General features: G+C 38.7%; 2 protein-coding genes across 3 annotated transcripts; one reads left to right on the forward strand and one right to left on the reverse strand.

Annotated features, from left to right (window-relative positions):
• Positions 1 to 1602: 1602 nt before the first annotated feature.
• LOC122051319 (protein YLS7-like) lies at positions 1603 to 7162 on the reverse strand. Of its 2 annotated transcripts, none has more exons than XM_042612383.1 (4): positions 7002 to 7162; positions 5805 to 6897; positions 3800 to 4077; positions 1603 to 2633 (listed from the first exon to the last, which is right to left on the reverse strand). In XM_042612383.1, the coding sequence occupies exons 2-4, from the start codon at positions 6274 to 6276 to the stop codon at positions 1845 to 1847; spliced, it is 1539 nt and encodes a 512-aa protein (XP_042468317.1). In that variant the 5' UTR covers positions 6277 to 6897; positions 7002 to 7162; the 3' UTR covers positions 1603 to 1844. The 2 variants fall into 2 exon arrangements, with proteins under 2 accessions (XP_042468317.1, XP_042468318.1); XM_042612384.1 differs by having other exon boundaries at positions 5805 to 6913.
• Positions 7163 to 10160: 2998 nt separating this feature from the next.
• LOC122050251 lies at positions 10161 to 12114 on the forward strand. The gene is made up of 3 exons (XM_042611173.1): positions 10161 to 10509; positions 10851 to 11045; positions 11116 to 12114. Exons 1-3 carry the CDS (start codon positions 10161 to 10163, stop codon positions 11937 to 11939), a joined length of 1368 nt encoding a protein of 455 aa, XP_042467107.1. The 3' UTR covers positions 11940 to 12114.
• Positions 12115 to 12510: the final 396 nt, after the last annotated feature.

Genomic DNA, 12510 nt, shown 5'->3' on the forward strand with positions numbered 1-12510 from the left:
AGCCAGGCAGAAGAAATCCTGGTGAGTGAAGCCAGGTGAAAGTCCTAGTGAGTGAAGCTAGGCAGAGTGAAAGTCCTAGTGAGTGAAGCTAGGCAGATGGAAATCCTGGTGAGTGAAGCCAGGTGAAAGTCCTAGTGAGTGAAGCTAGGCAGATGGAAATCCTGGTGAGTGAAGCCAGGTGAAAGTCCTAGTGAGTGAAGCTAGGCAGATGGAAAACCCTAGTGAGTGAAGCTAGGTGAAAGTCCTGGTGAGTGAAGCCAGGCAAAAGAAAATCCAGATGGATCAAGGATGATCGGACATCTGGTGCTGGGAAGTCCAAGTAGGTCAAAGGATTGACTGGATACTTGGCATGAAAGAAAAGTCCAAGTAGGTCAAAGGGATTGACCGGATACTTGGCACAGAGAAAAGTCCAAGTGGGTCAAAGGGATTGACCGGACACTTGGTAAGGGAGTCCTAGCAGGTCAAGGGAGTGACTAGATGCTAGGCATGACATACCAACAGGTCAAGGTTGACCGGATGTTGGTTTGGGAGGTTTGGGACTTGGTTTTGGACAAAAATCAAGTGCTGGATCGCGATCCGAGGCTCTCGATCGATCGATGGATCGATCCGGCCATTCCTCAGAACCTCGGATCGATCCGTGGATCGATCAGAGGTCCCAATCGATCGCTGGATCGATTGGGAGGCAGCCGCGATGGAAGAGCCGGATCGATCCGTGGATCGATCCAGCGCTTTCGAGCAGAAGCTCGGATCGATCCGTGGATCGATCCAAAGCCTCCCCGATCGATTGGGAGCAATCCAATCGATTGGGATTCGACCGTTGGCGTCGTTTATAGCTGTTGGCGTGCGATTCCTTCAACAGATCTTCATCGATTCACTCCAGCTCTCTCGCCAACTCCTCCACAGCGCTCTCAAAGCTCAGATCGCCAGTTCTTGAAGGATCTTGGAAGCTTTCCAAGTCAAGAGGCGGATCAAAGGCAAGAAGAGAAGCTAGGGTTAGGGTTTTCTGTACTCATTGTAAGCTTTGCGCTTGTATTTTGTTTCCCTTTCCTTTCTTCTTGTACGGAGAGTCTTGTAGGGCTTCTCCGCCCTCGGTAGTTACCGAAAAGGAGTGTTTTCATAGTGGAGGGTGCGTGCGTGGTGTGGATCCTTGGACTAGTCACCTCTTGTGAGGTGGATACCAAGTAAACCAACCTTGTTAGCGTTGTTGTATTTGTTTCTGTATTTTCCGCTGCATATTATTGAAGAAACGAGCAACGCCGAGCAACGAACGAACGCGACGAGCTATTCACCCCCCCCCCTCTAGCTACTTTTGGTCCTAACATACTAACCTTTGAAATAATGATTAGTACATAAGAAAGATATTTATTTCGATTTTATCGAAATTCGAACCCACAACTGTGATCTTACATGAGTTATAGGTAGGGTAAGATAACTTTTGATTAAAAATAAAAAACATCCCTTTGATTATTCTGGAAAAAAAAAGTGACGCGCCCTTTAAATTTTTGCCCGACAAATATTATAAAGATAAGCATAAATTGTACACTAAATTTACCGATAAGTGACTCAAAGAGAAAGATCGTTATCTGAGACAGATTCTCCATCTCCAAAATTAATCAGGCGGAACCTGAACCCTGAATTGAATTATCGAAGGAAAACAGCGTGGTTACAGTTAACTATTTGCATATAAAAGAATAGAGGCAGAGATGAAACATATAACAAAAGAAAGAACTTGAAAGATATGGATAGCTGTGGTTCTGATTCCAAGTCACGGGAGAGACTCCTCCCAGGGTAACTGTGTTAGGATAGATGTAAATTTATGTACTGGACGCAGTGATCCACCATTACTAGTTGTCTTCGAACTCTCTCCGGATGATCTCTAGTAGAATTTCGTTCCAAGTATCGACTGGCCCAGGCATGCACCAATGCAGACAATCTTGTGGTGGTGGCTCTCCGTTTGGTCCCCTTTTTGTAACCTTGTTTGGGTCAGGACTCCTGTATGGACCTGGGTGTCCATCGTGTCTGTGGCCGAATGGCTTGGTTATGTCCATCAATCTCAGCTTTGAACTGGCCCCAATCTTCTCCACTGCACGAGCAAAACTGGTAACCTGCTTCTCGTGCATCATGTCAGTAAACTCGTTTGTTACTACAGTGGTGGCAGGCTTGGTCTTTCCTGTGCATGAACCTCCAGTGTTCCAAGCTCCGCCCTCATAATGATCGGGTGAGTACGTTCGGACGATAGCTAAACCTTTGAAGTTTGGATGAGAGGCGATGGCAGTAAGGCAGCTCTCCACGGAAACAGCAAATGCATCAAAGTTTTTGATCTGCATTTTCCCTGCTGTCTTGGGCCACCAAAGTTGTCCCCCAACAAGGGTTGCATTGAGGATGTAGGCAGATTGCTTAGCAAACCAGTGGCCCGAGGAAAGGACCACTACATCAAACTTCGGGAGAAATTCCATGAAGTCTTCGTCAGGAAGGTCCAGATGAACCTTGACGACATTATCTGGAACAGGCTCAAAGTGCTCAGAGGTTTTGTGTACAAGCCATGATGACCATATTCTGACGATAGTAGTGGAGGTGGATCTGAAGTACCATTTCTGCATCCTACGGTTGCCTCTGTTCTTGGGAGCCTCTACCTGCAAGGAGCACAAAGCATCGACAATTTCCGATATTGAACATTTTGCTAGGTAAAATGAAAGCACACAACCAGTATGGATGAAGTTGAATGGATTGATACAAGATGAAAAGTATAGCTATCTTGTTTTCACTATCTTCTGTTGAAATAGCTTCATCAGACATGCTTCGGTAATTCCACAAGTATAATGCAACAAAGATATTTTGTGTAATTCGAGATATCCAACCTGCTAAAGATGTCCTACAGCCAACAGGAAAGAATGCAGCTGACACATCAAAGATGAGCCACTTTAGTATCCATCTACAGAAAATACCTATAGGAAGAAGTAGCTAGGTATCAAGATCAGTATTATTGGGAAATATTTTTTCTATTTTTACCTCTGTATGTTAGGTTAATTGGCTGACCAGGCCTGCCTGGAATGACCCTAAATTCCACATCTCAAAATGAGTCCTATAATATGCTTAAATACTAAGAGATCTCACACTTAAGCCTTGAGATTTGGGGTTGAATTGGGTTCTGGTCCTAAGAGAGCTAACTCCATGTGAACTAACTCCATGGACACTCTTTCATTGGCTTTCTTGCGTACACTGCTAGAACTGCAGAGTTGAACCATCTCCCTGAAGGCTCTTTCGGATCATTTTTGCTACGGCTCAACCAATTTTAGGTGTAATATCACTGCCCTTAACCCAGGCATTTGTTTTATTGCAATTCTGTACTTCACTGATTTGGACTCGCCTTTTATTTAATGTATTGGGTGAAACTATTCACCTTCAGGCATTTCCCCAAACAAAATGAAAAAAAAAAAAAAAAACATAGAAGTTCTCTTCAATCTACATGTTTTTCTCTTCCCCATACTACGTTTCGTAGTATTTTTCCGCAATCCGGACTTGCAACAATAGATGGGGCTTTGAAGAATTCCATGACAATAAATTTGTTTCTCACCACTATGCAGTGTGCACAATGAAGTTCGTATCAAACTTTGAAGATGGCTAATCTATTTTGAGTGCATGCTTCAAATTCTGAAACTCATAAACTTCAGCTTTAAAATGGAAAAACGCTATGCGAACAAAATTGGCAAACTAAATGCTCACTGATAATCATCTGTCATCAACACAATATCAGTTTGCCCTTATGGAGCAAAAGAATCAGGTTAATGTAGATTATTACCTGCCATAGAATGCAAAGCATGGATTCCATCTGATTTCTGGCAACGGAATCCCCAACAAAAGCTAATGTCTTGCCTCTCATTAATTCTAAGAATTTCCTTGCATCAAAGCGTGGAAGGTCACAATATTCAGGCTTCCATCTCCAGTTCTCATAGTCCTTGTCTGGCCTCCCATTTCCCTGACAGTTTTGCATCTGAGTAATTACTGGGCAAGTATTGTTTGTATACAAAGGTCCAGCAGCATCATAGATCCATTTCCCACTATAAAGATCACAACTCCCTGGAAGCATGACACAATATTAAAGTGTCCAAAGATATAACATAGTCAATATCTTCTAAGTAGATCAGAGAAAGATCTTTATACTAACAATGAAAAATAATTTGCCATTTTCATCGTGCTGTAAGCAAGGTATTGGAAAGAAACTATTGAGAATATAAATAAAAACATTGATTCACTTGATCACTTCTTAGCATTTGACTTTCGGGGGATAAGTGGTTAGCTCATCGCCTTTACCATTGTATTGGAGCACAAGGTCCAAACATCTTATATTACAAATTATTCCCATCAATTCATGTGGTGATTTTGGGCCAATTGAGTCAAGCACACCCAGCCACATGACCACCCACATATGATGGAATATATTAGCAAGATAATATAAAGTTTGTCCTCTTTCCTAATAGCATAAGTTTTTGAAACAAGTGATTATCCAATCAATTTTAACAAGATGCATTCAGCCTGCAGCTAAGTGTAGTTTTGAACACCAAAAAGTGATAGGGCACTGCAAGAGTAATTGTAAACTGTTGAAAATTGTATCAACCCTATCAACCCTACCCACATACATTATCATTGGCACATGGCAATTGCTTCTCTGAGTCCCAGATAAAGAAAAGGTTAAAATATTCACTAATTTTATGAGCCAAAGTCCTTTGACCAGTGCATTATGTGGTAAAGTGAAACAGTATTAGAAAATTCTTATATAATATAATTTTTTATCAAAATTTTCAACAAAATTAGCTAAATTTTTTTTTTTACAGACTTAGTATGAAAATAGTGAATCATTTTTACACAATGTCAAATGCTGAATCTAATGCAAATGCAGGATTAATAGATATATATGCGTAACTTGAATTTGTCCACAATTGCTGAGTACACAAATATAGGAAAAAAGACGAGCACAAAGTTTAGCTTTTCTAAGAAACAATATCTCCATTGGAGGGAATAGTGCATATATAGTTATTTTTATTAATACAAGCAATGGTAAGATATCGAACAGAAATATGAAGGAAAAAGCAGGAATAATGCAAATTTGTCACCGCGTTATGAGTATAATGCACATGATGGAATCAACAAGTACATGTGGAATAATTACAGGGCATACTTGGGTATTACATGGCATGAACCATGGATCAAACATATGGTACTTACAAAATCTAAAAAATGGGAGCATTAGGACATTTATGTCTTTAATAGATGAGGTAAGAAAGTCTACTATAAAGTGTGCTCACCCTTTTAGTGAAAAAAAAAAATTATTCTACAAAAGCTGAGGTTGCTTCACTCTAAAACATGGCATGAACTTGATTTTCAGTTTCAATAACTTCTCAATTTATTGACAACATGGCAACCAATACTGAACCTCCAATGGAGATAATTTATTGTAACCAACTATTCATTATTAAGCTCACTGCATTTACCTAACTCTATGGGCTACTCCTTGTGAAGTATAAGATCCACAGATTGTTATGTGCATCCTGCTTCTAATGTGAGAACAAAGTTTAATGGATGACTTCCAACAAGAAGGAAGTTAACTGGATAACAACTTTCAACCATTATACAGTTGTATCCAGATGAGAATGATTTGACTTTGAGATTCTAAAGGCTTAAGTATGCTTGCTAGCAACTTCTTGAAATATATAATTTATTGACAAGTTTTCACATAGATGAAGCTGGCAAGCCACACCATGCAGTTAACCAAAAATGCTTAAACATAGGATGATGGTTATACTTACTAGAATCATGCTTCTTGGAAGCTTCAGAGCTTTCTGTACCAATCTTTTTAGATCTGTCAAAACTAGAAGGGGAAGACATGTCTTTCAACTCAGAGACTAGTGTTATGTTGGGCACACCTAAGGTACTCGCATCTCCTTTCACCATCACTCCATCAGTGGCTGCCCCAGCAGAATCTACAGAATTCGTAGGCACATCAAAATCAGATGAAGGTTCCTTTATAACGATGTCCTCATTAGTGTCCTGTGAACGATCCAATGATGATGGCAAAATTTTGGTCTGATTAGCATTCAGGATTATTGAATCTGTATTCATGTACCGATCTGGTCCTAATAAATACCCATGCAATGTTGAACCAAGAGGATATGAAACCAGCATTATTGAGGCTATAATAAGAAACAGAGCTAATACTCCCACTGCTAAAGCAATGCTGTAGAGAGGCCGGGGATAAGAATAGCTTTTTGAGTAAGACATCGTCAAGATTCAGAGAATCCCACAGCTTACAGCTAAATGTGATGGTTCCCCTAGTTAGAAGGGCACTAGATGAACATCGAATAAACTACCTTAGCTGAAATTTGACGAAGTTATAAAATCCTTGGAAAGAATCAATCGAAAGCACCTACTGGTCAAATCTTATCCGTACCGCATCGATAACTTTTGGCAGAAACAATCCTCAATAATTCAAAGAAAATAACATCAGATCTACCAAAATATTCCAATTTGTCGGGATTACCGGGCGTGCTAGACAGAAGAATTTACCAGATATCTATAAAATCCTTCTAAATCAAGTCCGTGCCACTAAAAATCTCAAAACCCGATACTGTCACAGGAAGAACGACCTCCTATCTGATAAAGCCACCACGTTCGTAAACAATAACATCCCTTCGATTTCTTATTCCCCCATCGGGAGCACCAATTTGCAAGCAAGATCTGTCATCTAGAAATCTAAAACAAGCAATGCGCGAACAAAACATAACAGGTACAAATTCCAACTCAGGCCACCAAAACCAAAAATATGCCGACTGAGATCGTCATTTCAAACGCATCCACCATCTGCTTCCTCACGCGATGAGATAGAACCTCAATCACGAAGATCTGCGTCAATTTTCCCCTAAACAATTAAGCACTTCCATTCAAAGAAACAAGAAGAAAAAACTGGGAAAAAAGTTGATAATAACACGAAAACAAGGAGCCGAAACCTTCGACCCGCCGTCGGAGGAGGGCGGCGAACAAGACGCGAATGGAACTGGAAATCCAAAGCGGATCCACCGTTAGCGAGGCTTTCTCGTTCGCCACAAGTGAGCGACAGATCTCGCCAAGAACGAAATATTTTTTAAAATTGAGAAGTGCGAAAAGGTTAAAACTCTCCGAATTTAGCTATTGACCCACCGTCTCGTTTAATACTTTAATTAAGCAATGAAGTACGATAAATCGTAGCCGTCCAACTCACCGTTGTCGACGTGATCGGCGATCCCACTTCCTTTCACGGAATCCTCTGGGACCCTCCACAATGCTGTCGTAGAATTGCATGCCTCTATGGCTTTCTATACCCGTCCATAGATGGCAAATGCTCGATCGGACGGCTAGTCCATGTCGGTTTTTCTAAGAAAATCCCTTGATCAGATCATGTTTTTCGGACTTCCCAACCGACTCGATTTGGAGAGAAGTTAGTGGGACCACGTGGGACCCTGCATAGGACCCTTATTAACCAAATGATGATTATGGTAGAATTGGACGGAGAAATTAGGAATGCATTATCCCTATCAATTATTCTAAATTAAATTTTTATTATAAATTTTATAGTTTACATAAAAAAAATATCTATATTATATAGCATATTTATATAAATAGTAATTTCTAAATAATAATTTTTAAAATTAAGAAGATATATTTTATTTTCTAAATATTAAAATAATATTTCTCTTCTTTCCCTCTAATAATAAAAAAGATTTCCCTCCCTTCCATCTAATAATAATAATAATAATAATAATAATAATAATAATTAGGAAGAAAAGAAAAAAAATAATAAAAAAATAAATCTATGATAAATTATAAGAAAGTTTTTTATAGCACGAGTATTACAGTGATATTATAAAAGGGAATTCCCTTCTATAGGGAAAGATGTGTACAATTTCATTTTCTACATCATATAGTTATAATTTTTCATTTCTTGAGATAGTTAGAAACTGACTTAAACGTCCGAGGGATAACGTCGAGAACTCCTTTCCGATTTGACATTGACATTTTTGTATTATAGAGCCACGTAGAATCTTTACCGTATCAATTTCAAAACTATATTTTTAACTTGTCATCTTCATCTTCGTTGTTTTTGGAAAGATCAAGCTAGTTTATCATTAACTTAAAAAAGGTTGTGTTTAACTGAGAGGAAAATAAATTAAGGGATGGGTTAAGAAAAATTGCTTTTTTCCCCACCATTGACTGGTGAATGGAAGATAAAACTGCAACCTCGTTACCATTAGAAAGGTATGAGAATAGGTTTTGTTTTGCATAAGTCAGTTCTTTTTTATTATTGTAATTTGATATTTGAAATACGGTTTTTTCACTCTATTCTAGAATAATTTTGATTAATAATTTATTACCTGGGAGTATATAGCTTTAACAAAAATTATATATTAGTTTTTATTCAAAGTGCACCACTTTAGAAGGGGCAATGCTATTTTAAAGTGAAGCATGGAAGAATATTAGGTAATTTTAGAAAGGGCGCGCATCCAACTTTCATTCTTCTCAAAAGTAAAAACGCATAGTATTCTAAGTTTTTTCTCTTCTTTGCATATAATATTTTTCTTCTTTTCTTTTTCCAATCAAATTAAATTAAACTTTAATTTAAATATCCTCTAAATTTATTTATTTTTAATTTTAAAACTTTAATAAAAATTTATAAAAGAAGGCGAATAAAAAATATTTTTTTAATATCCAATTATAAAAGAATAAATAAATTAATTAAATTAATAACGAGAACAGATTTTATAATAAAAATAAAATAAAAAATCACTTTTGGTGTTGATTTTTAAAAAATTACTTGATGCTGGTATTTAAAAATTAGCTCCACAACTTAAACCCTAGCACTATTATTTTTTAAAAAATAGTAAAAAAAAAATTTAGACTTCTAAGAACTGTCTAAATCCATTGGAGTTAAAATAAATCTAATTAAAATTCTCTAAGTCTATCAATATATTTTTATAGAAACTCTCTTGGTAGGTACTTTTGTACATAAAGTTCCATGAATGATAGGAGAAGAAAATAAAATAAAGGGTGGTTGAAAAAAAAATTATTTACTTACCATTAAGTGGAATGGAAGTTTCAAATTCTTCACTAAACAAAAAAAAGTGTTTTAAGTGTCCCTCAGATGTGGTACAGTTGGGAAATATTTAGAAGAACAATTAAGAGATCAAGGTTTAAATTCAAATTAATATTTTAATAATTGATTTTCGAGTATGTATAAATTGTATTTTAAATTTATCTTATAGATAAATTGAGAAAAGATCATAGAAGAGAAGTTTATTTAGAGGGGATAGAAGTGAGACAAAAATAAAAAATAAAAATTATGGAAAAGAATAAACTAAGTATTAACGAATAAATTTATTTTTAGATTTTATCTAAAAAAAATCTTATATCAAATAAGATATTTTCTATCTCATAACTTCCTAATTTTCTCTAATATAGAATTTTGATTGTAATTTCAACCATAAGATTAGATGTAGAGTAGAAGGGATCCATATAGGGGTGGAGCCGACTCAACAACATCTCGTATTGTTGTTCAACCTCGTTCGATTTCAACCAATTTATTCTATACTAATTTTTCCTAGTACTCTAAGGGGGTGTTTGGTTGATGGATTTGGGAATGAAGGAATAAAATGATAGTAAAAAATAGTGTTTGGATTGTGGATTTGGGAATGACATTTTGGGAACGATTACTAGATTTATGGGAATCATCAAACTCATATAACTTGATGGGTTTCATTTTCATTCCTATTCTCATTCCACCCTACTATCAAATCCATACTCATAGTCATTTTCATCATTTAATCAAACACCCCTTTAGAACCAATACTCTTTATAACTCACTCAGCTCAAATAAAAATATTTTATCTAATATTATTTCCAAATTTGATTAATATCTAATTAATGTTTCAAATTTATCTAGAAAAAAGCCGGTGCACCTATTATATATAAGAAAATTATTGAAATTTTTTTATATAAAATGTGATAAAAAGATGATTCTAAAGAGGTAAATTACTCCCTAAAGATATGAAAAAAAAAAAAAGACATGTTAAAACTAATTCGGTGAAAGAGAGAATATATTCCATGAATTTTCTACTTCTTCTAGAAGCGTCTTGATGGGTATTAGACGGTTACTTGTTACGCCCTTTTTATACGATATTTCATACGCGAATGGCCTTTTGTTTTTAATTGAATATCCTTCTTTTAGCGATCCCGGCGGCGAAGTTGTAGCGGCGGCGGTTTCGATCGACAAGGAGAGCCGCCAGTTTACCGGAGGTTGTTCTCACTTACCTTCTCCTTCTCTTTCTCCATATCCTCCGTCTTCCGCCTTCAAATCCACATCTTTTCCCCTCTCTCTCTCGATCCCTGCCCTTTCCGACCAATCACAAGAAGAAGATGTTATCCAGCGAGAAGAGAAGGAGACGATCTCGATGAGCAATCGAGAACTGCAACTTCTTAGAGAAGGTGAGTTATCTTCGTTTCGATGTTTCTTTTTTGGGTCCTTGTTCTTCCATTCGATTCGTGGAACCCTAAATCTCTTCAACTGGGGAGCAGAAGATTTGTCTTTGCTGTTTCTCCTGGTTGACTGTTGAATCATATTTGGGGATTCAATAATCGTAGTTTCATTGCTCTTTTGGGAACCCTAAATTTCATCGACCAGGAAACTAAGGATTTGTTTACTTCTTGGTTTCATGGCGTCTCTCTCTGATCAAATGCGATAAAAAGTTGACTTTTTTGTTTCTGATTCTCTCGGCTAAAATTGTTTAATTTCAGCAATCAATCTAAAGAACCAAGTTCTATGGCAGCATCAGTAGCAGGAGGAGAAGACGACTCCCTCTCGTCTTCCTCCTTCCCTTCGCTGTCGTCCTCCAAGAACGCCCGGATCAAGTTCCTTTGCAGCTACGGAGGGAAGATCCTCCCGCGCCCCCGTGATGGACGCCTCAAGTACGTCGGCGGCGACATTCGCGTTCTCGTCCTCGCCCGCTCCGTCTCCTTCTCAGGTTCGCATTCTGCATCCACAAGTTGTTTGCTTTATTGTTGCTGCGGTTGACGATGCTGTGTGGGCTGCAGAGCTCAGAGAGAGGATCCAGGGGATGTTCCGGCATTGCATGGTGATCAAGTACAAACTGGTGTCGGAAGACCTCGACACTCTCGTGACCGTCGCCGACGATGAGGACCTCGTCCACATGCTCGATGAGTACGACCGCGTCGACATGCTCCACCCTCAGTCCCCCTCTGCCGCCTCCTCTCCCCGTTTCCGCCTCTTCCTCTTCCCTGCCCCTTCCTCCTCCGCTGCTGACCCGGCCGCCGCTGCGACGCTCGACCAGCGCTATGTCAACGCCATCAATGCTGCTGTCCCCGGAAGCCCCGGGCGTCCCTCGATCTTCAGCGTTTCTGCCGCGATATCCCCTACCTCCACAATCGACTGCTCCGGCGAGTTCTTAGCCACGCACCCCGCCGCCCACGTCGTCGGCGGCAGGATGAACCGCGTTCAGAGCACGCCCAATCTCGCCGGCGGAGGGATGCACCGGGTCAGCAGCACGCCCAATCTCAGCGGAGGCGGGTCATTGAACCCAGCGGGCGGTGCCGGCCTACAGTATCAACAAAACCTCAGCTACCACCACCACCTGCAGCACCATCACTTACCCCACCGCCATTCGACCGCGGCCCCTGTTTCGCCGGTGCACGCCACCGGCAGTAGCGGGGCCTCGAGAGCGGGCCGTAATGAAGTGTGCGGGTGCTGCGCAATGAGGGGAGGAGTTCACTACGGCGGCGGCGGAGGCGTCGGAAACATGCCCATCAGGAGCGCCGGCGAGGAGCCGCATTCCGGGAGGGCGTCGAGGAGCACCTCGCCGTTCCGTGCCGTGCCACGGGAGCCCGTCATCTGGGAATAATGGCTTTAAGAATCGTGCACGTGATAGCATACGTATCAGTTTTATTTTCAATAATTGTTCGGAACCGACGGTGCTGATCGATTCTGAGTGCAACGGACGGCTTATACATTTTTTTTTACTTTTATTTGTTTTTCATGTGATGAAATTGAGTGACGGATGATTTCCACTTGGACTATACAATTTATGTTACCTGTAAAATATAAAAAAAAACGAAAAAAAATAAATCAAAAGAGGGTCCTTATTTTGCTTATCCTTAAAGGTATATTCTATTTTTTAAAATAATTAACGTACTGTATTATACTTTTTATCCTTAATAATATTTTTAGTCATTGTAGTAACTATTTTTATACCATAGTACTAAAATATAAAATAAAATTATTCTAATTTAATTAAATATATATATAATTATAATTATTTTAATATTATTATAATTAAGAGGAGTACATGAATAATTATTATTATTATAATAATAAATCCTAATAATAGTCGTAGTAGTAATAATAACTATAATAGTAGTACCATAAAAAAGTAATATAATAATAACAATCATAGTAATAATTAATAATATTAT

The sequence above is a fragment of the Zingiber officinale genome, chromosome 3A (assembly GCF_018446385.1).
Source record: "Zingiber officinale cultivar Zhangliang chromosome 3A, Zo_v1.1, whole genome shotgun sequence".
In the NCBI taxonomy this organism is placed as follows: domain Eukaryota; kingdom Viridiplantae; phylum Streptophyta; class Magnoliopsida; order Zingiberales; family Zingiberaceae; genus Zingiber; species Zingiber officinale.